At 43.8% G+C, this 27,432-nt stretch overlaps 2 protein-coding genes across 2 annotated transcripts in view; both read left to right on the top strand.

Annotated features, from left to right (window-relative positions):
- The window catches only part of LOC306964895 (interferon-induced very large GTPase 1-like), a 470,425-nt gene that overhangs the window by 121,187 nt on the left and 321,806 nt on the right, over nt 1-27,432 (top strand). The gene's annotated exons all lie outside the window — the stretch shown is intronic.
- The window catches only part of LOC306964355 (NLR family CARD domain-containing protein 3-like), a gene marked incomplete at its 3' end in the record, with an annotated part of 52,983 nt that overhangs the window by 24,444 nt on the left and 1,107 nt on the right, over nt 1-27,432 (top strand). The window contains exons 5-11 of the mRNA XM_079558347.1: nt 14,161-14,221; nt 14,314-14,518; nt 16,549-18,322; nt 18,387-18,554; nt 21,502-21,669; nt 22,384-22,557; nt 22,767-22,801. Of these exons, the coding sequence (XP_079414473.1) occupies nt 14,161-14,221; nt 14,314-14,518; nt 16,549-18,322; nt 18,387-18,554; nt 21,502-21,669; nt 22,384-22,557; nt 22,767-22,801 (2,585 nt within the window). The remainder of the gene's footprint in view (nt 1-14,160; nt 14,222-14,313; nt 14,519-16,548; nt 18,323-18,386; nt 18,555-21,501; nt 21,670-22,383; nt 22,558-22,766; nt 22,802-27,432) is intronic.

Raw genomic sequence — 27,432 nt, 5'->3', positions numbered from 1 at the left:
TTTCATTTTAATCTGGGGTGTACTCACTTTTGTGAGTACATGTTCAAACACTCTTGGCTGTATTTTGTTTTTTTCTGAGTGAACAAGAAATTTAAGCGGTTACATATGTCGTTAAAAGGTAACTAATCATTGTGTCCACGTGAAATTTCTGCAATGCTTTCCTATGAAAAGATATACTCACAAATCTGCTAAAACTGTGAGGGGTGTATTCACTTTCGTGATATACTGTACACATCTACAACTTCTAAACTTTTAACTTAACAACTTCTAAACTTTTAACTTTTAAAGAAATACCTGCCAAACTGAACAATTGGCATCATAGAATCACTGTCAGTGTCCGGGTCAGAATCAGGAACATACTCGTCTTCATCTCCACTGACTGATGATGTGGTATCATACAGTTCTGTGTCTTCAAGAAATATGTCATTCTGAAATAAATAAAAAGAAGTCACTTGGACATATTTTCTCTAAAATAAACACTCCATTAAATCATGTACTTTATGAAAGATTGTGGAACATTTCCACAATGTTAATCCAGGCAGTTAGTTGTGGACTTACCATAATGCTTTTTGTCCGTCTTAGTCTTGGTACAATTTCTTCATTCTCATTATGGAAGTCCTCCAGACTCTGTAAAAATAAGCAACAACTTAAATCATTATACAGTATGACATTAAACTGAAAAGTACAAAAAAAAGTAGTGTATGAAGCTAAATGAGACTCAAACATTCTTTAGAGAATCATAGTAAAATGTAGTGACAGAAGTTTTTAAGCCATTACTTAAGGAAATTTCTATCTTCAATACAACAAGCTTCATGGGGACTTTAATACACACCATGTTATCATCCTTCACGGGGACTAAGCATCTCTGGATGTTATTTAACACTAATAGTATCATAAATACATTGTGGGGACATCGTAAATGTGTTGGATTACAGTGATATTTAGGCCAAAAGAAAATGCCCAGACAGGTTCAGATCCATCTTAAAAGTGCTTTTATATTTTGCCTCATTGAGGCATTAGATTTAACTGTTAGTAGATCTGATCGACAATAAATTAACTGCACAATGACCCCATTTGCTTTATTTAGTGCGACTGTGGTCTGGAGGTAGAGCAGTCGTCCACCAATCGGAAGATCAGTGGTTTGATTCTTGGCTTCTCCATGTCAATGTGTCCTTGGGCAAGACACTTAACCCAAAATTACTCCCAAAGGCTGTGCCATTGGTGTGTGAATGTGAATGTATAACTCTAAAATGTACGTCGCTTTGGACTAAAGTGTCTGCTAAATGACACTGACATTGTAGCATTAGATTTAACTGTTAGTAGATCTGATCGACAATAAATTAACTGCACAATGACCCCATTTGCTTTATTTAGTTACTTAAAACTAACTTAAGAGAGGCTGTTGCAGAAAACAACAAGTGATGAAGGTGAATGTACCTGTTGAGGACTGTCCTGTGGACACAAAGCTGCTTCCATCGGTTTCTCAGACACGGCAAGAGGATGGGACGTCTTTGCAGATGACCTTGTGTGCCCTGGATATTCATCCTACAATGATGTATAAAGAAAACAGTGCAAAAATTAAGACCTTAATGTGCCCACCATATAAAACTGAAGTAGATAAAAATACATGTTAAAGGATCTTTAATCTTAAGTACATGCCAAAAGACCAGACTTCAGAGGAAAGAGAACACCAAATTGTACTATTTCAGACTAATGAGTAAACCTGTGTTTGCTTTAACACATCTTCAATACAACAAGCTTCATGGGGACTTTAATACACACCATGTTATCATCCTTCACGGGGACTAAGCATCTCTGGATGTTATTTAACACTAATAGTATCTAACACTAGTAGTATCATAAGTACATTGTGGGGACATCGTAAAAGTGTTGGATTACAGTGATATTTAGGCCAAAAGAAAATGCCCAGACAGGTTCAGATCCATCTTAAAAGAGCTTTTATCTTTTGCCTCATTGAGGCATTAGATTTAACTGTTAGTAGATCTAATCGACAAAAAATTAACTGCACAATGACCCCATATGCTTTACTTAGTTACTTAAACCTAAGAGAGGCTGTAAAATAAACATCAAGTGATGAAGGTGAATGTACCTGTTGAGGACTGTCCTGTGGACACAAAGCTGCTTCCATCGGTTTCTCAGAAACGGCAAGAGGATGGGACGTCTTTGTAGGATGAATATCCAGGGCACACAATATCATCTGCAATGATGTATAAAGAACACAATGGAAAAATTAAGACCTTAATGTGCCCACCATATAAAACTCAAGTAGATAAAAATACATGTTCAAGGATCTTTAAACTTTAGTACATGCCAAAAGACCAGACTTCAGAGGAAAGAGAACACCAAATTGTAATATTTCAGACTAATGAGTAAACCTGTGTTTGCTTTAACACATCTTCAATACAACAAGCTTCATGGGGACTTTAATACACACCATGTTATCATCCTTCACGGGGACTAAGCATCTCTGGATGTTATTTAACACTAATAGTATCATAAATACATTGTGGGGACATCGTAAATGTGTTGGATTACAGTGATATTTAGGCCAAAAGAAAATGCCCAGACAGGTTCAGATCCATCTTAAAAGAGCTTTTATCTTTTGCCTCATTGAGGCATTAGATTTAACTGTTAGTAGATCTGATCGACAATAAATTACCCTCACAATGACCCCATTTGCTTTATTTAGTGCGACTGTGGTCTGGAGGTAGAGTAGTCGTCCACCAATCGGAAGATCAGTGGTTTCGATTCTTGGCTTCTCCAAGTCAATGTGTCCTTGGGCAAGACACTTAACCCAAAATTACTCCCAAAGGCTGTGCCATTGGTGTGTGAATGTGAATGTATAACTCTAAAATGTACGTCGCTTTGGACTAAAGTGTCTGCTAAATGACATTAACATTGTAGCATTAGATTTAACTGTTAGTAGATCTGATCGACAATAAATTAACTGCACGATGACCCCATTTGCTTTATTTAGTTACTTAAAACTAACTTAAGAGAGGCTGTTGCAGAAAACAACAAGTGATAAAGGTGAATGTACCTGTTGAGGACTGTCCTGTGGACACAAAGCTGCTTCCATCGGTTTCTCAGAAACGGCAAGAGGATGGGACGTCTTTGTAGGATGAATATCCAGGGCACACAATATCATCTGCAATGATGTATAAAGAACACAATGGAAAAATTAAGACCTTAATGTGCCCACCATATAAAACTCAAGTAGATAAAAATACATGTTCAAGGATCTTTAAACTTTAGTACATGCCAAAAGACCAGACTTCAGAGGAAAGAGAACACCAAATTGTAATATTTCAGACTAATGAGTAAACCTGTGTTTGCTTTAACACATCTTCAATACAACAAGCTTCATGGGGACTTTAATACACACCATGTTATCATCCTTCACGGGGACTAAGCATCTCTTGATGTTATTTAACACTAATAGTATCATAAATACATTGTGGGGACATCGTAAATGTGTTGGATTACAGTGATATTTAGGCCAAAAGAAAATGCCCAGACAGGTTCAGATCCATCTTAAAAGAGCTTTTATCTTTTGCCTCATTGTAGCATTAGATTTAACTGTTAGTAGATCTGATCGACAATAACTTACCCTCACAATGACCCCATTTGCTTTATTTAGTGCGACTGTGGTCTGGAGGTAGAGCAGTCGTCCACCAATCGGAAGATCAGTGGTTTGATTCTTGGCTTCTCCATGTCAATGTGTCCTTGGGCAAGACACTTAACCCAAAATTACTCCCAAAGGCTGTGCCATTGGTGTGTGAATGTGAATGTATAACTCTAAAATGTACGTCGCTTTGGACTAAAGTGTCTGCTAAATGACACTGACATTGTAGCATTAGATTTAACTGTTAGTAGATCTGATCGACAATAAATTAACTGCACAATGACCCCATTTGCTTTATTTAGTTACTTAAAACTAACTTAAGAGAGGCTGTTGCAGAAAACAACAAGTGATAAAGGTGAATGTACCTGTTGAGGACTGTCCTGTGGACACAAAGCTGCTTCCATCTGTTTCTCAGACACGGCAAGAGGATGGGACGTCTTTGCAGATGACCTTGTGTGCCCTGGATATTCATCCTACAATGATGTATAAAGAAAACAGTGCAAAAATTAAGACCTTAATGTGCCCACCATATAAAACTGAAGTAGATAAAAATACATGTTAAAGGATCTTTAATCTTAAGTACATGCCAAAAGACCAGACTTCAGAGGAAAGAGAACACCAAATTGTACTATTTCAGACTAATGAGTAAACCTGTGTTTGCTTTAACACATCTTCAATACAACAAGCTTCATGGGGACTTTAATACACACCATGTTATCATCCTTCACGGGGACTAAGCATCTCTGGATGTTATTTAACACTAATAGTATCTAACACTAGTAGTATCATAAGTACATTGTGGGGACATCGTAAAAGTGTTGGATTACAATGATATTTAGGCCAAAAGAAAATGCCCAGACAGGTTCAGATCCATCTTAAAAGAGCTTTTATCTTTTGCCTCATTGAGGCATTAGATTTAACTGTTAGTAGATCTAATCGACAAAAAATTAACTGCACAATGACCCCATATGCTTTACTTAGTTACTTAAACCTAAGAGAGGCTGTAAAATAAACATCAAGTGATGAAGGTGAATGTACCTGTTGAGGACTGTCCTGTGGACACAAAGCTGCTTCCATCGGTTTCTCAGAAACGGCAAGAGGATGGGACGTCTTTGTAGGATGAATATCCAGGGCACACAATATCATCTGCAATGATGTATAAAGAACACAATGGAAAAATTAAGACCTTAATGTGCCCACCATATAAAACTCAAGTAGATAAAAATACATGTTCAAGGATCTTTAAACTTTAGTACATGCCAAAAGACCAGACTTCAGAGGAAAGAGAACACCAAATTGTAATATTTCAGACTAATGAGTAAACCTGTGTTTGCTTTAACACATCTTCAATACAACAAGCTTCATGGGGACTTTAATACACACCATGTTATCATCCTTCACGGGGACTAAGCATCTCTGGATGTTATTTAACACTAATAGTATCATAAATACATTGTGGGGACATCGTAAATGTGTTGGATTACAGTGATATTTAGGCCAAAAGAAAATGCCCAGACAGGTTCAGATCCATCTTAAAAGAGCTTTTATCTTTTGCCTCATTGTAGCATTAGATTTAACTGTTAGTAGATCTGATCGACAATAACTTACCCTCACAATGACCCCATTTGCTTTATTTAGTGCGACTGTGGTCTGGAGGTAGAGTAGTCGTCCACCAATCGGAAGATCAGTGGTTTGATTCTTGGCTTCTCCATGTCAATGTGTCCTTGGGCAAGACACTTAACCCAAAATTACTCCCAAAGGCTGTGCCATTGGTGTGTGAATGTGAATGTATAACTCTAAAATGTACGTCGCTTTGGACTAAAGTGTCTGCTAAATGACATTAACATTGTAGCATTAGATTTAACTGTTAGTAGATCTGATCGACAATAAATTAACTGCACAATGACCCCATTTGCTTTATTTAGTTACTTAAAACTAACTTAAGAGAGGCTGTTGCAGAAAACAACAAGTGATAAAGGTGAATGTACCTGTTGAGGACTGTCCTGTGGACACAAAGCTGCTTCCATCTGTTTCTCAGACACGGCAAGAGGATGGGACGTCTTTGCAGATGACCTTGTGTGCCCTGGATATTCATCCTACAATGATGTATAAAGAAAACAGTGCAAAAATTAAGACCTTAATGTGCCCACCATATAAAACTGAAGTAGATAAAAATACATGTTAAAGGATCTTTAATCTTAAGTACATGCCAAAAGACCAGACTTCAGAGGAAAGAGAACACCAAATTGTACTATTTCAGACTAATGAGTAAACCTGTGTTTGCTTTAACACATCTTCAATACAACAAGCTTCATGGGGACTTTAATACACACCATGTTATCATCCTTCACGGGGACTAAGCATCTCTGGATGTTATTTAACACTAATAGTATCTAACACTAGTAGTATCATAAGTACATTGTGGGGACATCGTAAAAGTGTTGGATTACAGTGATATTTAGGCCAAAAGAAAATGCCCAGACAGGTTCAGATCCATCTTAAAAGAGCTTTTATCTTTTGCCTCATTGAGGCATTAGATTTAACTGTTAGTAGATCTAATCGACAAAAAATTAACTGCACAATGACCCCATATGCTTTACTTAGTTACTTAAACCTAAGAGAGGCTGTAAAATAAACATCAAGTGATGAAGGTGAATGTACCTGTTGAGGACTGTCCTGTGGACACAAAGCTGCTTCCATCGGTTTCTCAGAAACGGCAAGAGGATGGGACGTCTTTGTAGGATGAATATCCAGGGCACACAATATCATCTGCAATGATGTATAAAGAACACAATGGAAAAATTAAGACCTTAATGTGCCCACCATATAAAACTCAAGTAGATAAAAATACATGTTCAAGGATCTTTAAACTTTAGTACATGCCAAAAGACCAGACTTCAGAGGAAAGAGAACACCAAATTGTAATATTTCAGACTAATGAGTAAACCTGTGTTTGCTTTAACACATCTTCAATACAACAAGCTTCATGGGGACTTTAATACACACCATGTTATCATCCTTCACGGGGACTAAGCATCTCTGGATGTTATTTAACACTAATAGTATCATAAATACATTGTGGGGACATCGTAAATGTGTTGGATTACAGTGATATTTAGGCCAAAAGAAAATGCCCAGACAGGTTCAGATCCATCTTAAAAGTGCTTTTATATTTTGTTGTTTTGCTGTTGGAGCTAACGCTAGCTGCAACAGCTCGGCATGCTACACGTGCGACGGTAGCATCACGGCATCACGGCTATTTTCTCTAGTTAAATGACATAAGTTACATACTATATTGACTAAACAGAGCATTTGACACGGTGCAACGTCGACTTCTCACTTGGCTTCTAACATTATCCGTTTACATGTGCATTAACATTAACTGAATAAATCTATCCTGGTTGCCGAAAAATTCGCCTTCAATAGTCTTCAACAACAAAACAAACGATAGTTTGAATAAATGAACGAATATAAACTGCTACATTTCAATAAAAATGATTAATACATACCGAAAAACACCGCTGACCACAAACTCAAGGCAGCTCCGGGTAATCATCCGACATCGTCATTGACCGCAGGCTGAACCGATTTCAGAATAAAAGTCCACCAGCGGAAGTGCCCATTTCAGGCAATTTAAAGGGGAGAAGTTCAAAGTTCTTTATTCAAAGTTCTTTATTTGCCATTTGTGCCTTGACTAGACTCTTGTGCAGGCCCTCTGAGTCAATAAATAGAAAGAAATAAATAGAAAAAAAAGAAAGGGACAAATGTCATTCAAAAAAGTGATCCAAAGTGGAAAAATCAAGGAATCAAAAAAATAAAAATAAAAATTAAAAATATATAAGAGATCAAATGTTCTGTTTTGCCATCAGTCTGACTGTAGAGGGGAAGAAGCTATATAAAAAAAACTTGCTTTTTTTGTAGAGATAGGCCTACTGTCCGCTCTACTGTGTCTCAGGTGTGCAGTGCTTGTGTCTGAGCAAAGAGTAAGCTGGATGGAGTGGGTCTTTAATGATTCTCTCTGCTCTCTTCTGGCTGCGCTGCACATACATTGAGTTCATGGAGGGAAGTGTTGTGCCTATAATCCTCTCTGCAGTCTTGATGACTCTTTGCAGAGACTTCCTTTCAGTCTGCGTGGTGTTGCCATACCAGACAGTGATGCCTGTGGTGATGCTACTAGTCCTCTGTAGGCCTGGGTGAGAGGGCGGTGATTCAGCCCAGCCTTCCTGAGTATCCTAACAAAGTACAGCATTTGCTGGGCTTTTTTTTACTATGGATGTGGCGTTGAAACTCCAGCTCAGGTTTGATGTTAACCCTTTAAGCGCCACAATTTATTTTTCAAAAAAGCTGAATGTTGGCATGATAAATTCAAATGACTGTGGCTTGACACTGGTAACAGATAGAGCTTGACTATCAATTAGACAAATATTGGGGATGACCCCAAGATTATTTTGGGAGTAAATATGTATACCTAATTTGCATATTATGACGTCATATGGCGGTGGCCATTTTGAATTTTTAATAATTTTTGGAAAATATTGATAATTTTCAATAGATTATTGAATTTATTTAGCAATATTTGACATTCCATTTCTATCACATAGTGCACATACACTATGGTCAAGGAAATACGTAGTTTTAGGCAGAATATATGTAGTATATATTGTAATATTGCAATAATATAGGCCTAATGCAATAATATTGAAATATATAATGCAACAATTACTACTCTTGCCTGGAGGGCCGAACATGTTTGTATCTGTAACCTGTACCTTTATAGCTTGTGAAACTTTCACAGAAAGGGTCAGCACACACATATTCAATTCATATTTATGCCTATTTTTACATCTGTATAGCCTACTATGGCCTTTGGAGCAGGCGCTGTATAGGCAGTAAAATGGTTGATCATGGCAGAGTCTAGCTCAGTGACTTCTACAGTTTACTTCTTACATTTCACAAAACTAATGGGCAAACTGTCAACATAATGGGTATGAAATCACAAGTATCATGTCCATAGTATTGTGTCCAACGTAATTAGGCTACGTTATAGCCTGACACCTGAAGCCGATCAGGAACACAATCCCCGCCCCCTCGCGTGGCGAGCGCAGCGCCCTTCCACCCTCTCCCCCGTTTGAGGGAAATATATCGCCACCTCTTTCGTCTCTATTTGCTGTTTTACTGATTTGTATAACGCTTACAAAGACAGTCAAAACGCTGTGACCAGTCTGATTGTCAACAACGAGTTGCTTTGTGGAATAGCAGCACTTCCCCGCGTCGGGGTCTAAAGATTCTCTCTGTCGTGCTGCTATTCCACGGTAGCGACCTTCTCGCCGAACGTTAACCCTTACTTAATAAGATAACCCATACAGCGTTATCAATAACTGCAAAGGCAATAGACAGAAGAAGAAACTGATGAAGAAGCTTAATTTCTTAACTCAGGAATGAGTCCTTCTAGCTCAGAGAAATTGCTTTTGCAAATAACTTGGAAATGTCAGATCATGAAAGAATTTTTAGGCTAAGTCTTGTGACAAGGTGTAACAAAACTTGTACCTCCCTAAATGATGGATTTGGTGGTGTTACTAGGCTTACTCCTGTGTTAGATTACCTTCATACCTGGCTTCACACGAGGGAATTTGTTTTCAACTCCACCGCGAACGTGCATTTGCGTTTCTATCGGCATTGCAGTCCGTCGAACCAGCGGACAGATTAGCTTTCGCTTGTAAACATGGGGCGCACTGGCTAGTCCCCTAGGCTACTTCTTTCGGACACATGGTGCGAAGTGGCTAGATTTGATGAGAAGGAAGTGACTAATTTGTGAACGGTAGAGAGAAACCTGGAGTGGAGTCAAATGAAACGGAGTGAAAATTACAGTGCAGATGAATTAGGTCTATTTCAGGCAGTCCAACAAAATCCCAGACATTTCTGAAATTCCCCCCGGACATTTTTTTAGGTCTCAAAAGTAGGACATGTCCGGGGAAAACCGGACGTCTGGTCACCCTAGTCTTCTCTTCACCGTGCGTTCTATTACCAGAACCTCTCCATACGGAGATATGGCCACGTTCGCCGCTGCCATCCACCCAGTAGAAGTCAGAAAGAGGGACAGAATGAGTGCGTGTGGGCTGCTTGGTGAACAGTGTTGGTCTGATCCCAGGATTATTGCGTTTGCGTCCGGATAGGTGGCTACCCGCATAACCGGGGGCTGAATGGAGGGAGCCCAAGCTAACATTAGGCTACCAGACCCACTTCTCTCACCCCTAATTCCTCCACCAATACCTGTATGGACACTACGACTGCATTCGCCACTACCACCAACTCACTTGAGATCGGATAAAGTCACCAAATGAGTTTCAATGTGTGTGTGTGCTTAGAGAACATCCTTGCTTTGCATGTCGGCATCACTGCCTTCGGAAGTTTCGCCACGGTAAACAAAGAGTGCTCGTCCGATCATTATCCTCCTCGTGAGATAAAAACTGTCCTTCAGAGTCAGAATAGGCAAATAGCATGCTCAGAACTTCATCACGATTCAACTTCTCACTAGCCATGATGAAATAGCTCGCTGATAGTTCACTGATAACAACACAAGCCCAACTTGTACGCCTCGAGTCAAAGACGCAAAGTGGCTACTTCCGCATTTTGTGGTCGTGTCACAGGTCGCATCTTTTACGGCTTCACCAAAGACACTATGAACTACAAAATGACGCAATCGTAGTCTTGTTTGAAAGGGTAGCATGTCTGCCAACAACTGGTAGGGAGGATGAACACTATTAAGACCGCTGGTTTGATCTACATGCGCTTTTGTTCATGATGACGTACCGTCGCAGAGCTATGAGAGCAGAGAGCTAGCAAGATTTGAAAGTAGCACCTCATCTAAATTCCACCCCCCTCCTCCCCCTCACATCAGTGATCTGTCTAAGTCCACGCCCCCACAAACATGGATGTGCAGCCCACAGTGAGAAGCTGCAGGGAAGAGAGCAGCGAGCAAGCGAAGCTTCCCCTAATCCCCTAACAACAACATCTTCTCTCATGGCTGAAATCACAACGATCACTGCACTGAACTGAATTATAGCCTCCAACCACATATATATGTACATATGTATGTATATACATATTTAATACATGTTTGTGTTAACTAGTGTATATTAGTGTTAATAACACTATGAATGCTTTTAACATTCTGTATGGGGACCAGGAAGGGGGCGGAACTTACCATATATGGAAGAATGTGTGTGAATCAACTGACTGCAATACTTCATGGGGACCGATAGGGGGCGATAGTGAGAAATCTGTGTGTGTGTTTACCGACGGAAAAACATGACTTATGGGCCGAAGCTTAAAACTTCACAGGCACCTTCAGAATGGCTCCAGCATTCATTTAAGAGGCATTGTCTCGCGGGGACCTGCTTTTTTGTCCCCATGAGGTTAGAGGTCCCCATGGCGTGACTGTGTAAACAGATCAATGTCCCCATAAAGATAGGAATACCAACACACACACACATACACACACACACACACACACACACACACACACACACACACACACACACACACACACACACACACACACACACACACACACACACACACACACACACACACACACACACACACACACACACACACACACACACACACACACACACACACACACACTCACACTCACACTCACACACCTCTGGATACGATTTCCACATGTTGTATGTATATTTTACTGAAGGCTAAGCTGAATTTATGAAACAAAACTGGTTTAAATGATGCAGCCTCCGCGGTGGAGCTGCCTGTGCGTCAGGACGCATCTCTCCCCATAAACTGACTACAAAAGCCACGGGCATACGCCTCTAACCAGAGAGAAAAGATACGCATATGGGTCAGCAATGGGTGGACTTTGTCAGGCCATGGTCATGTGCAGATCTTTTCACTGTGAAATCTTCCACAAAGGTTTTAATTTAGGCTCGTGAAGAGGAGGGCGAGCAGCGCCTTTACCAAACACTTTTGGTTTCGTATTGATCGGTCAAATATTTGCGGAGGTCTTCAAAATTTCGGATTGCAACTGAGCAGCATCCGTGTAATGGAGTTTATTTACGTGCGCCTTTACCAGTTCAGGGGAAACACGCGATGTCTGGCACTTTATAGATCATGGCACAAAATTAAGACGCAGAAGATTTCTTACCGGGCGGTCTCCATGAGCGCGGAGCTCTTTTACGCACCACGACATGTGAAGCTTCGCGTAGCAAGTCCCGAAGAGCAGCTCCAACCAGGTAAAAGACACCAGCCTCCCACTGTCCACACAGATGTGTTAAAGTCCAGAGCACCTGCTCCTCCCACAGGCGTGTTAAAGTCCAGAGCACCTGCTCCTCCCACAGGCGTGTTCAAGTCCAGAGCACCTGCTCCTCCCACAGATGTGTTAAAGTCCAGAGCACCTGCTCCTCCCACAGGCGTGTTAAAGTCCAGAGCACCTGCTCCTCCCACAGGCGTGTTCAAGTCCAGAGCACCTGCTCCTCCCACAGATGTGTTAAAGTCCAGAGCACCTGCTCCTCCCACAGGCGTGTTAAAGTCCAGAGCACCTGCTCCTCCCACAGGCGTGTTCAAGTCCAGAGCACCTGCTCCTCCCACAGGCGTGTTAAAGTCCAGAGCACCTGCTCCTCCCACAGGCGTGTTCAAGTCCAGAGCACCTGCTCCTCCCACAGATGTGTTCAAGTCCAGAGCACCTGCTCCTCCCACAGATGTGTTCAAGTCCAGAGCACCTGCTCCTCCCACAGGCGTGTTCAAGTCCAGAGCACCTGCTCCTCCCACAGGCGTGTTAAAGTCCAGAGCACCTGCTCCTCCCACAGGCGTGTTAAAGTCCAGAGCACCTGCTCCTCCCACAGATGTGTTCAAGTCCAGAGCACCTGCTCCTCCCACAGGCGTGTTCAAGTCCAGAGCACCTGCTCCTCCCACAGGCGTGTTAAAGTCCAGAGCACCTGCTCCTCCCACAGGCGTGTTCAAGTCCAGAGCACCTGCTCCTCCCACAGGTGTGTTAAAGTCCAGAGCACCTGCTCCTCCTGGTGCAGCTCGGTCTTTATGAGAGAGACGTGAGCTTTTGTCCTCAACTCGGACCTGCACCGACCGCACACTTCCAGATGCGCGTCTGTACAGTATTATCTTTGTTCAACATTTAGCACATTATGTAATAATTTAAATGCATTCATAACTATCATAAAAATATGAAGATTATTTTAACATTCAGAAACTTCAAGTTTGTTCTTTCAAATTTTAGAAACTTAAAAAGTTTCAATGTCACGTCTGCAAAATGAAAGCATATGCTGCACATGACGCACACACAGGTGGAAGAATATATTATGCAATCTTGTTGAACAGTTCAGCAGAGAGCGTTTATAACAAAATACAGGCTTTATTTTCCTCTTGTTTGGAAACAGGCATTACGCACAGGCTATAGTAAATTAAACTAGCCTAGGCCCTACATGAAAAATGATTTCGGAAATGATATAATTGCCTAAATGTAACGTTGTCAGTCGAACCCCAACGGACTTGTCCTAAAGTCATCAAGTCTCGACGCTGATGACTTTCATCAGAGGCAGGCGGTAGTTTGGCTTTTGCAGCTCACATCTGTAGCTTGCCCTGACTGATGCAGATGTGGAGCGGCTGCAGCCGCGCGTCCTGACGCACAGGCAGCTCCACCGCGGAGGCTGCATAGTTTAAACCAGTTTTGTTTCATAAATTCAGCTTAGCCTTCAGTAAAATATACATACAACATGTGGAAATCGTATCCAGAGGTGTGTGTGTGTGTGTGTGCGTGTGCGTGTGCGTGTGCCTGTGCGTGTGCGTGTGCGCGCGTGCGCGTGTGTGTGTGTGTGTGTGTGCGCGTGCGTGCGTGTGCGTGTGTGTGTGTGTGTGTGTGTGTGTGCGCGTGTGCGTGTGCGTGTGCGTGTGCCTGTGCCTGTGCGTGTGCGTGTGCGCGCGCGTGTGCGTGCGTGCGTGCGTGTGTGTGTGCGTGCGCGTGTGTGTGCGCGTGTGTGTGTGTGAAAAGGCTTCAGAACAGGCTTAATGCATCTACAGAAGAACAGCCACAGCATCGTAACAGTCCGGTTACATCAATAACGCGTCAGTTCGAAGTCTTCTGTTGAATATACTTTAATAAAACTGGCTCTTGTGTATTGTTTGTGATCACAGACGATGCAAATACACGTCCGTGGGCAGTACATGAATTTCAATAAAGTGCGTCGGGTGAGGCGGCTAAAGCTAGCTTAATGATAGCTACGGCTCCACAAGCGTTAGCATTCAATAAATACGCGACTTTTACTCCTGGAATCTCTCGTTTGAGCAGCTAAGAATGTGTAGCTCTACGTAGTGGAGCTATTTTGACCCGTTTTCCAATGTGTAAAACAAGTGACAGTGTTTTCAGCTGCTAAAAGGTTCTTGCTCCTATTAAATAACATGGTAACCGGAAGTGATTTACTCACTTATCGGAATGCGGAAGTGGTTAGCGCATAACCCCTATTTGAGGAGTTTGTCTGTTGCAGAGTGCAGCCAGGTCCAGAGGTCACCGATGTTAACTACACACAGCTGGACTCTGTATTTAAGGTGTGGCCTTCACTGACGTTTGCAGATGTTCAGATGAATATATTTCTTTTACATTGATCTGACACTGCATTTTTCAAAATGTGTCTCTTTAGCTCCTGGAGAAGGACATCTTCACTTTTGTCCAGAATGAGCTGAAGAAGCTCCGGACAGTTCTGAGCTCAGATGACCCAGAATGCTCAGAGCCTGTAGGGAATGAGGATGGAGTTCAGAGAAGCATCAGTGAGGCTTTTCTGAAGATCGCTCTGAACTTCTTGACCAGGAGGCAGCAGAAGGAGTTAGCTCAGCGTCTGTGGAGCAGTAAGATCACATAACTCTATATCAAATGCAAACAACTCAAGTAAACACAATATTAAGTATATACAACTCTGTATCAAGTGTTCGTTGTTCCACTTTCCAACCCAGTTATGCCATGATCCCACCCCCTCTTTGTTCTAACTCTTACCAAATCCCTCTTCCTAACCTTAACCGTTGTGGTGAACAGGTCTGAGCTCATTCTACACATTAGGACAAGGAACATGTAGGGGGAGGAACATACTTTATCATTTTTAAACTCTGTATAGTCGCTGTAATAAAGCCAACTGAAAAAGCTGCATTTGGAGTGACACTGTGACAATCGAAATGAGGCATCAAGTATCTACTCTATATCAAGTGTATACAACTCTATCAAATGCAAACAACTTGAGGAACAGATTCAGCACCGTAATCAAAGCCAAGCAACGATACATGCGCAGGTGAATAAGTAAATAAGTAAATAAATAAATAACGTGGATATGATGCTCAAAGGCAGACACTAAAGCTTGTTAGTGCCTCCACCCTTTTCCGCAGTAGATACATACATTTACTATAATCAAGAAGATGTGACAAAGTTATTTTGTCCTATTCCAGTGACTGTACAATCAGCCATTTTAACGTCAACCATTCTGCTGATCCAAAAACAAGGACAGAAAACTCTTTAACCTTCTTATCAATAATTACAAATACCCATCACTGCCAATAACAACCAGTCACCAATTTATTTATATATGTATATATTAGAGCTAAACCGCTTAACTGCCACCTTAGGAATAGGGTTGGGGTTAACAATTATTTACATCAAAATCTCAAAGCCTATTGCTGGGTTGCAGGTTCTAGAATATGATGATGTCATCGGACAGGAGCCAGTTTTTCCTATTAACAGCATTACACTTTCACAAGTCGTAGCAAAAAATAAAATGTATGGATTAGAAAAATGATCATTAATATCAGTCACTGGGTCCATGATTTCTCTGTACAAGACCAAAAATTTCCTAAAAGACAAAATATTTTTTTGACTGGACAGCTTACGGCCTATATGCCAGTGTGATATACCTAATTTGAAAGCCATGACTGTGTAGTTTCTAAAAAATATGTGTGAGATCTGTGTGAGTGAAACACAATTACATTTGCTATTCTTCACCCTTTTTATATCCTGATTGGGGTAAACTAGCCCGTACCCTAGACCCCTGATCGGAGGATGACAGGTTGCTGGCTAGACCGCTCCAGACCATTATGGACCATTACCTCTAGGGGGCGCTGTCTGGACTAGGCAGGGACTGGTCCCTGAGATGGTCTTTCGGTCCCTCAAATGGTCTTTGGGCTGCATTAATGGTCCCTGTGGATTATGTGTGGCAGGAGTGGAGTCTCAATATTTTTTGTTCATTTTGAGGAAAACCAATGATTTGCGTTAGGAAGATTTTTTATTTAAAAATTGTATTATTTTTCCCGATGGTTTCGGCATCATTAGCTCATCAGATAAATCTACAATGGAATGGTTCAATAAAAACATATTAATGTGTTAGAATGGCCCAGTCAAAGTCCTGACCTAAATCCTATTAAAAATCTGTGGAAAGATCTGAAAACTGCTGTTCACAAACGCTCTCCTTCAAATGTGACAGAGCTTGAGTTGTTTTGTAAAGATGAAAGGGGTTAAATGTCAGTCTCTACATGTGCTAATCTTGTAGAGTCAGACCCCAAAAGACTTTCTGCTGTTATTGCAGTAAAAGAGGGTTCCACAAAGTATTCATTCATGCTGTATGAATACTTATGCAAGTCCCACTTTTCACTTTTCTATTTTTTGAAAAATAACAGAATCATGTATCATTTTGCTTTCACTTCACAGTTGTCTGTTACTTGTGTGTGAACGTTCAGTAAAAAAATCAAAGTAAAATCTTTATGTTTAGGGTTGATCTGACATGACAAAATGTGCAAAAGTTCAAGGTGTATGAATACTTTCGATAGGCGTTGTATCTACAGGTGTTCACCTGAGATATATTCTCAAGGCTCAAGGCTTTGTCTGTGTCTTTATTTAGGAAGTTATTCTGGAGTTGTTCAGCGTAAACTAAAGTCTGACCTGCAGCAGAAGTGTCAGAGTGTGTTTGAGGGCGTGGCTAAACAAGGAAGCCCCGCCCTCCTGCAGCAGATCTACACTGAGCTCTACATCACAGAGGGAGGGGCCTCAGAGGTCAACCAGGAACATGAGGTCAGACACATGGAAACAGCCTCCAGGAAAGCAGGCGAAGCAGAGACAGCCATCACATGTGAAGACATGTTTAAAGGCCCCGCGGACACAGAGGCGCCCGTCAGAACAGTGCTGACAAAGGGAGTGGCTGGCATCGGGAAAACACTGCTCACTCAGAAGTTCAGTCTGGACTGGGCTGAAGGCAAAGCCCACCAGGACGTCCAGCTGCTGTTCCCCTTCACTTTCAGAGCACTCAATGCGCTGAAGAACAGGAGCTTCAGCCTGGTGCAGCTGCTCCATTACTTCTTTAGAGGAACAGAAGAAGTGTGCAGCTTTGAAGGCGCCCAGCTGCTCTTCATCTTTGACGGTCTGGACGAGTGCAGACTTCCTCTGGACTTCACCCAAACCAAGGCCCTGACGGAGCCCACAGAGAGCGCCTCAGTGGAGGAGCTGCTGGTGAACCTCATCAGGGGGAGCCTGCTTCCCTCCGCTCGCCTCTGGATAACCACACGCCCCGCGGCGGCCAATCAGATCCCAGCAGAGTGCGTCTCCATGGTGACAGAGGTGCGAGGGTTCAGCGACCCACAGAAGGAGCTGTACTTCAGGAACAGGTTCAGAGACGAGGCCCACACGATCATCTCCCACATCAAGACGTCCCGAAGCCTCCACATCATGTGCTTCATGCCAGTCTTCTGCTGGATCCTCTCCACAGTCCTGGAGCATTTGCTGAAGACCAGAGCGAGAGCAGAGCTGCCCAAGACCCTGACTCAGATGTACATCCACTTCCTGGTGGTCCAGGCCAAAGTCAAGAATATCAAATATCATGAGGGAATAGGAGCAGACCTTCACTGGACTCCAGAGACTAAGGAGATGGTGCAGTCTCTGGGAAAGCTGGCCTTTGAGCAGCTGCAGAAAGGAAACCTGATCTTCTACGAGTCAGACCTGAGCGAGTGTGGGCTGGACGCTGCAGCCGCCTCAGTGTACTCCGGAGTCTTCACACAGGTCTTTAGAGAGGAGCCAGGCCTGTACCAGGACAAGGTCTACTGCTTCATCCATCTGAGTGTGCACGAGTTTCTGGCTGCTCTTCAGGTCCATCACACCTTCTTCAGCTCTGGAGAAAACCTGCTCTCAGAGAAAGATACATCAACCCGTCCAAACTGCACACCAGAGCAGTTCTATTGCTCTGCTGTGGACCAGGCCTTACAGAGTCCAAACGGACACCTGGACTTGTTCCTGCGCTTCCTCCTGGGTCTTTCACTGCAGACCAATCAGAGCCTTCTCCAAGGTCTGCTGACACAGACAGGAAGTAGCTCCCAGACCAATCAGAAAACAGCTGAGTACATCAAGCAGAAGCTGAGTGAGGAAGTGTCTGCAGAGAGAAGCATCAACCTGCTCCACTGTCTGAATGAACTGAATGATGGTTCTCTGGTGGAGCAGGTCCAACAGTACCTGAGCTCAGGACGTCTGTCTGAAGGTGGACTGTCTCCTGCTCAGTGGTCAGCTCTGGCCTTCATCTTACTGTCATCAGAAGAAGATCTGGAGCAGTTTGTGCTGAAGAAATTCTATGCTTCAGAGGAGGCTCTGCTGAGGCTGCTGCCAGTGGTCAAAGCCTCCAACAAAGCTCTGTGAGTGAGGTCTATGTAAGTATGAACCTTCTAAACTTCTCCTAAAACAGTGTGTTCTCTCCAGACTGAGCGACTGTGACCTGTCAGAGAGCAGCTTTGAAGCTCTGTCCTCAGTCCTCAGCTCCTCCAGTCTGACAGTCCTGGACCTCAGTAACAACGACCTGAAGGACTCAGGGCTGAAGATGTTGTCTGTTGGACTGAAGAGTCCTCACTGTAAACTCCAGCAGCTCAGGTTTGGAGTATTTTCTTTTTTCTCTACTGATAAAATAGTTTTACACATATTAACCTGACTTTAATATAAGCTGTAAGCTGCTACCTTAATGTGGTGGAGTTGTTTGAGAGCTTTATGCCCCTGGTAGGGTCTCCCATGGCATAGGTCCGAGGTGACAGGTCAGACAAAGAGAAGCTCAGAAGACTTCTATGGACAGTATTCTACCAAGGACCGTGACGTTGCCCGGTTTTGCGCAACTGGGGCCCCGCCCTGGAGCCAGGCCTGGGATTAGGGCTCGAATGCGAGCGTCTGGAAGTCAGGCCTCTGCCCAGAGCGCCCCACCCGCAGAGGGATCCGTAGGGGTCAGGTGCTAAGAGGACTGGGTGGCAGTCAGAGGCAGGTGCCTCAACGACCTGGTCCGTGTGCACAGCTTCTGGCGTTCGGGACATGGAACGTCACTTCACGGGGGGGGCGGAGCCTGAGCTTGTGCGGGAGGTTGTGCTGGGGGGAGGAGCCTGAGCTTGTGCGGGAGGTTGAGAGATACTGGCTAGATATAGTCGGGCTCACCTCCACGCACAGCTTGGGTTCCGGATCCCAACTCCTGGAGAGCGGTGGACGAGAGGGTCGCGTCCCTACGCCTTCGGGTCGGGGACAGGTCTCTCACCGTTGTCTCGGCCTACGGGCCCAACATCGGTGCAGAGTACCCGGCCTTCTTGGAGTCCCTGGGAGGGGTACTAGATAGTGCTCCGACTGGGGACTCCATTGTTCTGCTGGGGGACTTCAACGCCCACGTGGGTAACGACAGTGAGACCTGGGAGGGAGTGATTGGGAAGAACGGCCTCCCCGATCTGAACCCGAGTGGTGTTCTGTTATTGGACTTCTGTGCTAGTCACAGTTTGTCCATAACAAACACCATGTTCGAGCACAAGGGTGTCCATAAGTGCACGTGGCACCAGGACACCCTAGGCAGGAGGTCGATGATGGACTTTGTAGTTGTGTCGTCTGACCTCCGGCCGCGTGTCTCGGACACTCGGGTGAAGAGAGGGGCGGAGCTGTCAACTGATCACCACCTGGTGGTGAGCTGGATCTGCTGGCAGGGGAGGAAGCCGGTCAGACCTGGCAGGCCCAAGCGTGTTGTGAGGGTCTGCTGGGAACGTCTGGCGGATCCCTCTGTCAGTGGGGTCTTCAACTCCCACCTCCGGAAGAGCTTCACCCAGATTCCGAGGGAGGTCGGGGACATGGAGTCCGAGTGGACTCTGTTCCTCCTCCTTCATTGTCGATGCGGCTGCTTCTAATTGTGGCTCGAAGAGACTCTGGCATAACCTCCCCGGTAAGGTCTACTCCAGGGTGCTGGAGAGGAGGATCCGGCCGAGAGTCGAACCTTGGATTCAGGAGGAACAATGCGGTTTTCGTCCCTGTCATGGCACACTGGACCAGCTCTATACCCTTCATCGGGTGTTCGAGGGTTCAGTCCACATGTGTTTTGTGGATCTGGACAAAGCGTTCGACCGCGTCCCTCGTGGTGCCCTGTGGGGGGTGCTCCGGGAGTATGGGGTCCGGGGCCCTCGTGGTGCCCTGTGGGGGGTGCTCTGGGAGTATGGGGTCCGGGGCCCTCGTGGTGCCCTGTGGGGGGTGCTCCGGGAGTATGGGGTCCGGGGCCCTCTGCTAAGGGCTGTCCGTTCCCTGTATGAGCAGCAGGAGCTTGGTTCATTGCCGGCAGTAAGTCAGACCTGTTCCCGGTGCGTGTTGGTCTCCTCAGGGCTGCCCTTTGTCACCGGTTCTGTTCATTACTTTTATGGACAGAATTTCTAGGCGCAGCCAGGGGCCGGAGGGCGTCCGGTTTGGGAGCCTCAGAGTCTCATCTCTGCTGTTTGCGGACGATGTTGTTCTGTTGGACCTTCAGCTGCTCTGGGGTGGTTTGCAGCCGAGTGTGTAGCGGCCGGGATGAGGATCAGCACCTCCAAATCTGAGGCCATTGTTCTCCTTCCCCTCTACAGGTCGGTGGGGAGTCCTTACCTCAGGGGGAGGAGTTCAAGTATCTCAGGTCTTGTTCTCAGTGAGGGACGGATGGAGCGTGAGATGGACAGACGGATCGGTGCGGCGTCAGCAGTGATGCGGTCGCTGTATCGGTCTGTCGTGGTGAAGAGGGAGCTGAGTCGGGGCAAAGCACTCGATTTACCGATCGATCTACGTTCCCGCCCTCACCTATGGTCATGTGATCTGGGGAATGACCGAAAGGACAAGATTGGAGATTCACGTCGAAAGGAGCAGCTGAGGTGGCGAGGGTATCTGTACCGGATGCTTCCTGGTCGCCTCCCTGGAGAGGTATTCCAGGCATGTCCTTTTGGGAGGAGGCCTCGTGGAAGGCCCAGGACATGGTAGTGAGACTATGGGCCAGATCTTGTGGTGGTGGACGGAGGGGAGCAGGCTCTTGGTGAATTAGTGGCGGGGCTATGTGCTATTCGCCTCCGCCACTTGTGAGGGGGCGTCACAAGAGGAGGTGACTGCACTGAGGGGAACACCGCTGACATTCAATTCCTCGTTTAAATCGCGCTGCCTTGTGTTCTTCCTTAAGCCTTCGGGTCTCACAGGTCAAGCTAAAAAACATATTTACCCCATCTTGAGTTAAAAAATGTTCATGTCTCGAGAGAAAAAGAGCTACAGCGTCCGCTGTGGCGCGATCGGCCCGCGCTTTGCGTGAACGCGAAACAAAACAAATGCACATGTTCACATGTTGTATGTAAATCATGTTTTTTGGACATTATTTTTTATGGTCAAATCACAAATCGATAGAGATTGTGTTGTTTGTTTAAAACATCACTTACAGTATATATACATTAACACTTTGGTTAAATTTTAAGTCCCTTTCCAGGTTTATGTTTTTTGTGTTTGTGTAACTTGTCTTCAGTCTCTGTCCCTTCAGCTTATTGTGTGTCCTGTAATGATCAGTGTTTCCTCTCTCCTTCAGACTGAGCGGCTGTAACCTGTCAGAGAGCAGCTGTGAAGCTCTGTCCTCAGTCCTCAGCTCCTCTAGTCTGACAGTCCTGGATCTCAGTGACAACGACCTGAGGGACTCAGGGCTGAAGATGTTGTCTGTTGGACTGAAGAGTCCTCACTGTAAACTGCAGCAGCTCAGGTCAGAGGGTTTTCTCTTCATTTCTGTTAAGCCTTTGACACACAAGAGGACTTTTATTCCGACATTGATCCTGGTTTTCCTCTCCCTGAGTTCAGGGAGCCGTGGCCTGACAGTAGTTTCTCGGAAGCAATAATTTGAGGTGGCATTCCTCACACGTGTGGCATCAGTGCAACTATGCTACAACCATTTGCTGATTTGGAGCCTCAAATCGTAAGAAACTGATGATCTGAGAGACACTACTTCTCACATCCACCCAGGATCCACCTCATCAGGAGATTGAGACCAGGAAGCTGTCGTAGTTCTAGGCTGGTCAGATCAAATGTGAGAGAGCAGTCACAAAGCACTCGTCCACTTTATGTCACACTTCAACGCTTGACATAGAACTGTCCAAAACTCTATTCAGTCTGTAGGTCTATAATCCACGTTGTGTCCTGACGGTCTGAGCCACGGACTCATTTTTAGGGCCTCGAATGTGGTACAAATCTTGCAGAAAATGTAGAATGTGTGGTCTTGCATCATGTTTTACATTTATCAGAATTGTTTAGTCAAAGTTCATACGAGACAGATATTTTTTTTATCTTGGTCAATAAGGATGTGTATGGTCTGGGCTCTTTGTATCACATTTTAAAATCACAAAATATTTCCAAATCCTCTAGTGGGTCATAGGCTTCAGTTCGTCATGTGCTGTGACCCTGTTTAACATTGTGTGTTTAGCCTTTCAGGGTGTATGATTTCAGAGGAAGGCTGTGATGCTCTGGCCTCAGCTCTGAGGTCCAACCCCTCTCATCTGACAGACATGGACCTACGCTACAACCATCCAGGAGACACAGGAGTAAAGCTCCTGACTGCTCTACAGGAGGAGCCCCACTGCTCACTCTCCTCTCTCAGGTGACACAACGACTTTATACTTTATACTCTTTCAGTCAATGAAAATGGCTGAACTTCACCCCCTTTCACACTGAAATGTCCTGTCTACCGGAAAAATATGTACAATATCAAACCTAATGATTGAATTCTAACACACGTGGACATTAAGGACATTTGTTAATTAATATGTGCTGTCCCATCCCAATAAATAAATAAAATGTTTCTTTTAGATTGGAGCCTGCTGAAACACACGGACTCAAGAAATGTGAGTTTAAACCGTTAAAGATAAGATTAGCCTTTAGAGATCTCACAATGGAGAAATTAACTTGTTACATCAGCTCTCAAGAAGCAACCAGAGTTTAAATAGACAGGAAATAAGCAATCAAAGACAGGGTCGTGTGCACAAACAATTAAAAAGTAAGCAGAGGTATCTCATGTGAAAAGTACAATGAATCCATCCATCCATTTTCTTCCTCCTTATCCGGGGCCGGGTCGCGGGGGCAGCAGTCTCAGCAGAGATGCCCAAACTTCCCGATCCACACACACCTCCAGATGTTCTGACCCCGAGGCCACACCTCCTCCAGCTGTTCTGACCCCGAGGCGACACCAGGCCAGCTCGGAGACATAGTCCCACCACCGTGTCCTGGGTCTTCCACGAGGCCTTGTCCCACTAGGACATGCCTGGAACACCTCCCGCGGGAGGCGACCAGGAGGTATCCGAAACAGATGCCCGAGCCACCTCAGCTGCTCCTTTCGACGTGAAGGAGCAGCGACTCTACTCCGAGCTCCTCCCGGGTAACTGAGCTCCTCACCCCCAGCCACAATGCGAAGGAAACTCATTTCGGCCGCTTGTATTCGCGATCTCGTCCTTTCGGTCATGACCCAAATCTCATGACCATAGGTGAGGATCACATGACCATAGGTGAGGATCACATGACCATAGGTGAGGGCAGGAACGTACTGTAAACCCAAATTTTCTTTCACATAATAAGTAAAGCTATTATTACTAATCTTTTCATTATTTTACAAAAGGCGGGACCATTACTAAACCAAATGTGAATTGTAAACTACTTAAAATTAGTATTTGCTATACTAATGACTCTGAGCAGAGATACCTCACATTTACATGTTTTTACCGATTTTGGGAGGGGCTTCACCGGTGAATTCAAACAGGAGCACGCCTCTTCAGACTGTTGGCTGCAGATTGACAGTACCAGAGCTTATGAGATGAAGTGGAGGAATCAACGGCAGTCTGGTTCATAATAGTTTATCAACGCATGGTAAGTGCACACATTTGGTTCCGTTAGCAGCATAATATTTCAACTTGCTTAGTAAAGTAACATTTTCGTACCTAAGACAATGTCAACCTCGCAATTTAGCCCTAACCTGCGTTATAAGTCAATCATATCTGAGAGTCCTTTGTAGTTTTCTTTTCTTTTGTGACTGAAAAGTGCTTGTAGTGAACATAAGGCTTACTGCCACCAACAGACAACGGCTAATGCTAAGTGGTAGCCATCGGTAATGTTAGCTTGCTGTTGTGTACAGAGTCATTTATTACATGCTTTACATTTTTCGTAACTTTGACAGACAGGGAACAGTGCAAACAGTGATTCCTGGCGCTGTTGCCATGCATTTTGCTTTAGCATAAAAGCATTCATACAAGTGAAGAGTTCTCCTTACATACATAATGCAAAATCTGATGTGACTTCTTTCCTCTAGATGACTGCACCTGAGAAAAGGACCATGAGGGCCATCTTTACTGAAGCTGATGCACTAGAACTGACACTGGAAACCAGACCCACAGAATCTTCCCCAATAGAGAGTGGTGCTGTGAGTGGGGACCTGGTCTGCACTCCTTGCAGGTATACACAACTATTCTGTATGGTCATTTGCTCTCTCGTTGTACAGCACACTAACTTCTTTCTTCTTCTTTTTTACATTTATCTGGAAATCCAAAGGATTGTGGGAAATTGTCAACATTTGGCACAGATTTTGCAGCAAATGCAGGTAACACTTTATAATCGGGACAACACAACAAAGCAGAAATTGTCTTGTCTGTGTGTGTCTCTGTTGGAGTGTATGAGATACTACTTTTTCTTTTAAAGTATCATGCTTTCTGTCTTACAGTCACTGAGAGGACTTCATCACCTACTCTGAGACAATCACTGAGTTCTTCAAATCTAGCTTTGTAAGTATACATTTAGTTTGTAATAGGCATCTTTAATAATTTGACATTCATTGTCTAATTTGAACAAGCCAAAATTAGCCTTCATTAGGAGCTCCAGCCAGTCCATAAATATTCTTAATTTAACACAAAACAAAAAGCGAGATAACGTTTCGACATAACCAAAATTAATAATGATTGCAAACAATTTGAAGTATCTGCCACCTGCTTGCTATATGAAACCGCACCCTTAGACACCTCACAGGGCGTCTTTAACTAGTTCCTGTTCTTGTAAGTCTTAAAGGGGGCCTATTATGCAAAATCGACTTTTTCAAGCTTTACATCATGTTATTAAGTCATTCCCTCATTAAAACCATGCCTGAAGTGTTGCCTTGGCACATTCACGTATTTTCGAGTAATCTGTAGAAACTCTGATGGCGGCCATTTTAGGGATAAAACGCCTGATTCCTTCAGGAAACGCCCTCGACCTCCAGGATACGCCTCCGACCTTTCGTCACCAGCCGAGTAACCAACCACTGCTCCTCAGCAGAACCCCCTCCCCGCAGTGTCTAGCCCTAAGATGTAAACAGAGTCATAATGGAGGATTAGCTCCATGTGTTGTGAACCGGAGCCACAGCAGACTTTTACAAAGACACACATCAGTGTTTCTGTTACCGAAACACCCAGGATTAAAACCGGTGACAAGAACACTTATTTCAGTGTCTGGTTCTGCGCTGGGCCTTGATGATGCACAGAGCCTCCGGAGAAAGCTAATGCTAAGCTAAACCTCGAGTCATCACGTGAAAACGAGAAATATGCACAAATAAAGTCAATAAAACCACCACACACATAAAGAACCGTTTAACAATGATCACACACGGAGCCTGGCTTGTTGATTTGGAAGTTTATTGCTCACATTTCATCTACAATGGGTCATAGCCGAGTGGCTTTCTCCCGGAGCTAACAAGCTAGCCGCGATAAGCTAACGGGAAAATTTACTGAATACAAGCATATTATGCATTGAAAACGTCACTAAAACAGGCAACTGCTTGAAGCAGCCTTTATGATGATGACACACGGAGCCTGGCTTGTTGATTTCGTAGTTTATTGCTCACATTTCATCTACAGTGAGTCGTAGCCGAGTGCTTTCTCCCGGAGCTAAGGCACTATTAGCCGCGACAAGCTAACAACCTTCACCTTCACAACATTCATTGAAAACAGGCAGCATATTATGCACAAATAACGTCAATAAAACCGGCAACTACTCGAAGCAGCCTTTACGATGATCACACAATGAGCCTGGCTTTACACATTTGTGGTTTATTACAGACTTTTCATCAACAATGAGCTGTAGTCGATTATAACAAGCTAACGGGTAACCTCGAAAAACCATTGTCCACCTGCACAGATAATGTCCGTCTTTGAATGGTATGGGCTCCTGCAGATCCTGGTGTCGTCCATGGGGGTATAGTTAGAGATCCATAGGGCATGGCAGATGCAAAGAGAAGCCTCCAAACAGCAGTTATTTTTCAGGCAAGAGCCCCTTCCAAGCGTCCGGTGTGGAAGGTTCGTTTCCAAATAATATCCTGTGTGGCCATTGTTCACAAAGTGATAAACAGTAGGTCCTTTCCAACAATAAAAATTAAAATGCACCGATCGTAGTTTCAATACTGTACGCAGACAACGAGCGCAGTGTTGTTGTGATGCCACAGACAGCGTGTGGAGGGGGCGTGTCGGAAAGGGTCAGAGGTTCTTAAAGAGACAGAGGCCTATTTCAAGTCATTTGCTACGCCATTTTGAAAGAGCAATTTTATACAAGGCAGTTATTCTAATTTACTGCATTGACAGACCAACAGAAGGTTTCGTCATCATTGTAGTGTGATATAGACTGGTGCTATGTGGCTGAAAAAAGCATAATACCCCCTCTTTAATGGTGGTCTGTTGTAGCTCAGTCATTTTTTTTTCAATAATGGTTATATTTCTGGCAATATTTTTTGTTTATCTTCAGGACGGTGATGAGTGCTTTGGCCAAATTGACGTTGGGATCTTGTTGGTGAATCCGGAAGATGCCTCTCCCTCAACATCAGATCTTCACCCAGCGAGCCTGAAAATCATCATTGAGGGTAACGTTGTGGAAAAGCTGACGACCCTGCCAGAAGCTGTCTGCCTCCTTTTTGAACTCACATATGGACTCCACCTAAACTACCCCATGAAAATCTGAAATACCCTCCAGTTCATTCAACAGGTAATAAAGCAGAGACTTCAAACACTGAAAATCTATTGCTTATGTAAAATAGTGCCGGTCCTATTTTTTTTTTAAGACAAATAGGTCAACAAAAAGTTTGGTGTTTTGAAAATTTATTTAGCAGCTAGAAGTTTGTATTTTAAAAGGTGGCTACAAATATATCCAGCAGTACATATTTCATTAAAATGTGAAGTGAGTTAAAATGTATGTTTACCTGTCTAAGCCATTCCTGGGTTCCATAGTCTTTTGACCACATTAAAGATGTAAATGATGTACTTTACTGTACTTTACTGTACTTTTTGTTTTATATTTATGTTAAAAATGTTTAACGCTTTGCTTATTGGTAACAGAAGACTGGAATACTTACATTTAAATGTTTAAAATGTTGCTATTGCACTATTTTTACAAAAAAAATTGTGGAAAATAAAATGAAATTGTCTTTTTTATGTAAGAAACAACGGATATACAGTCTATTATTGTGTAATGT

This window comes from Gobius niger (genome assembly GCF_951799975.1).
Source record: "Gobius niger genome assembly, chromosome: 6".
Taxonomy (NCBI): Eukaryota; Metazoa; Chordata; class Actinopteri; order Gobiiformes; family Gobiidae; genus Gobius; species Gobius niger.
This window is presented reverse-complemented; position numbering and strand designations above follow the sequence as displayed.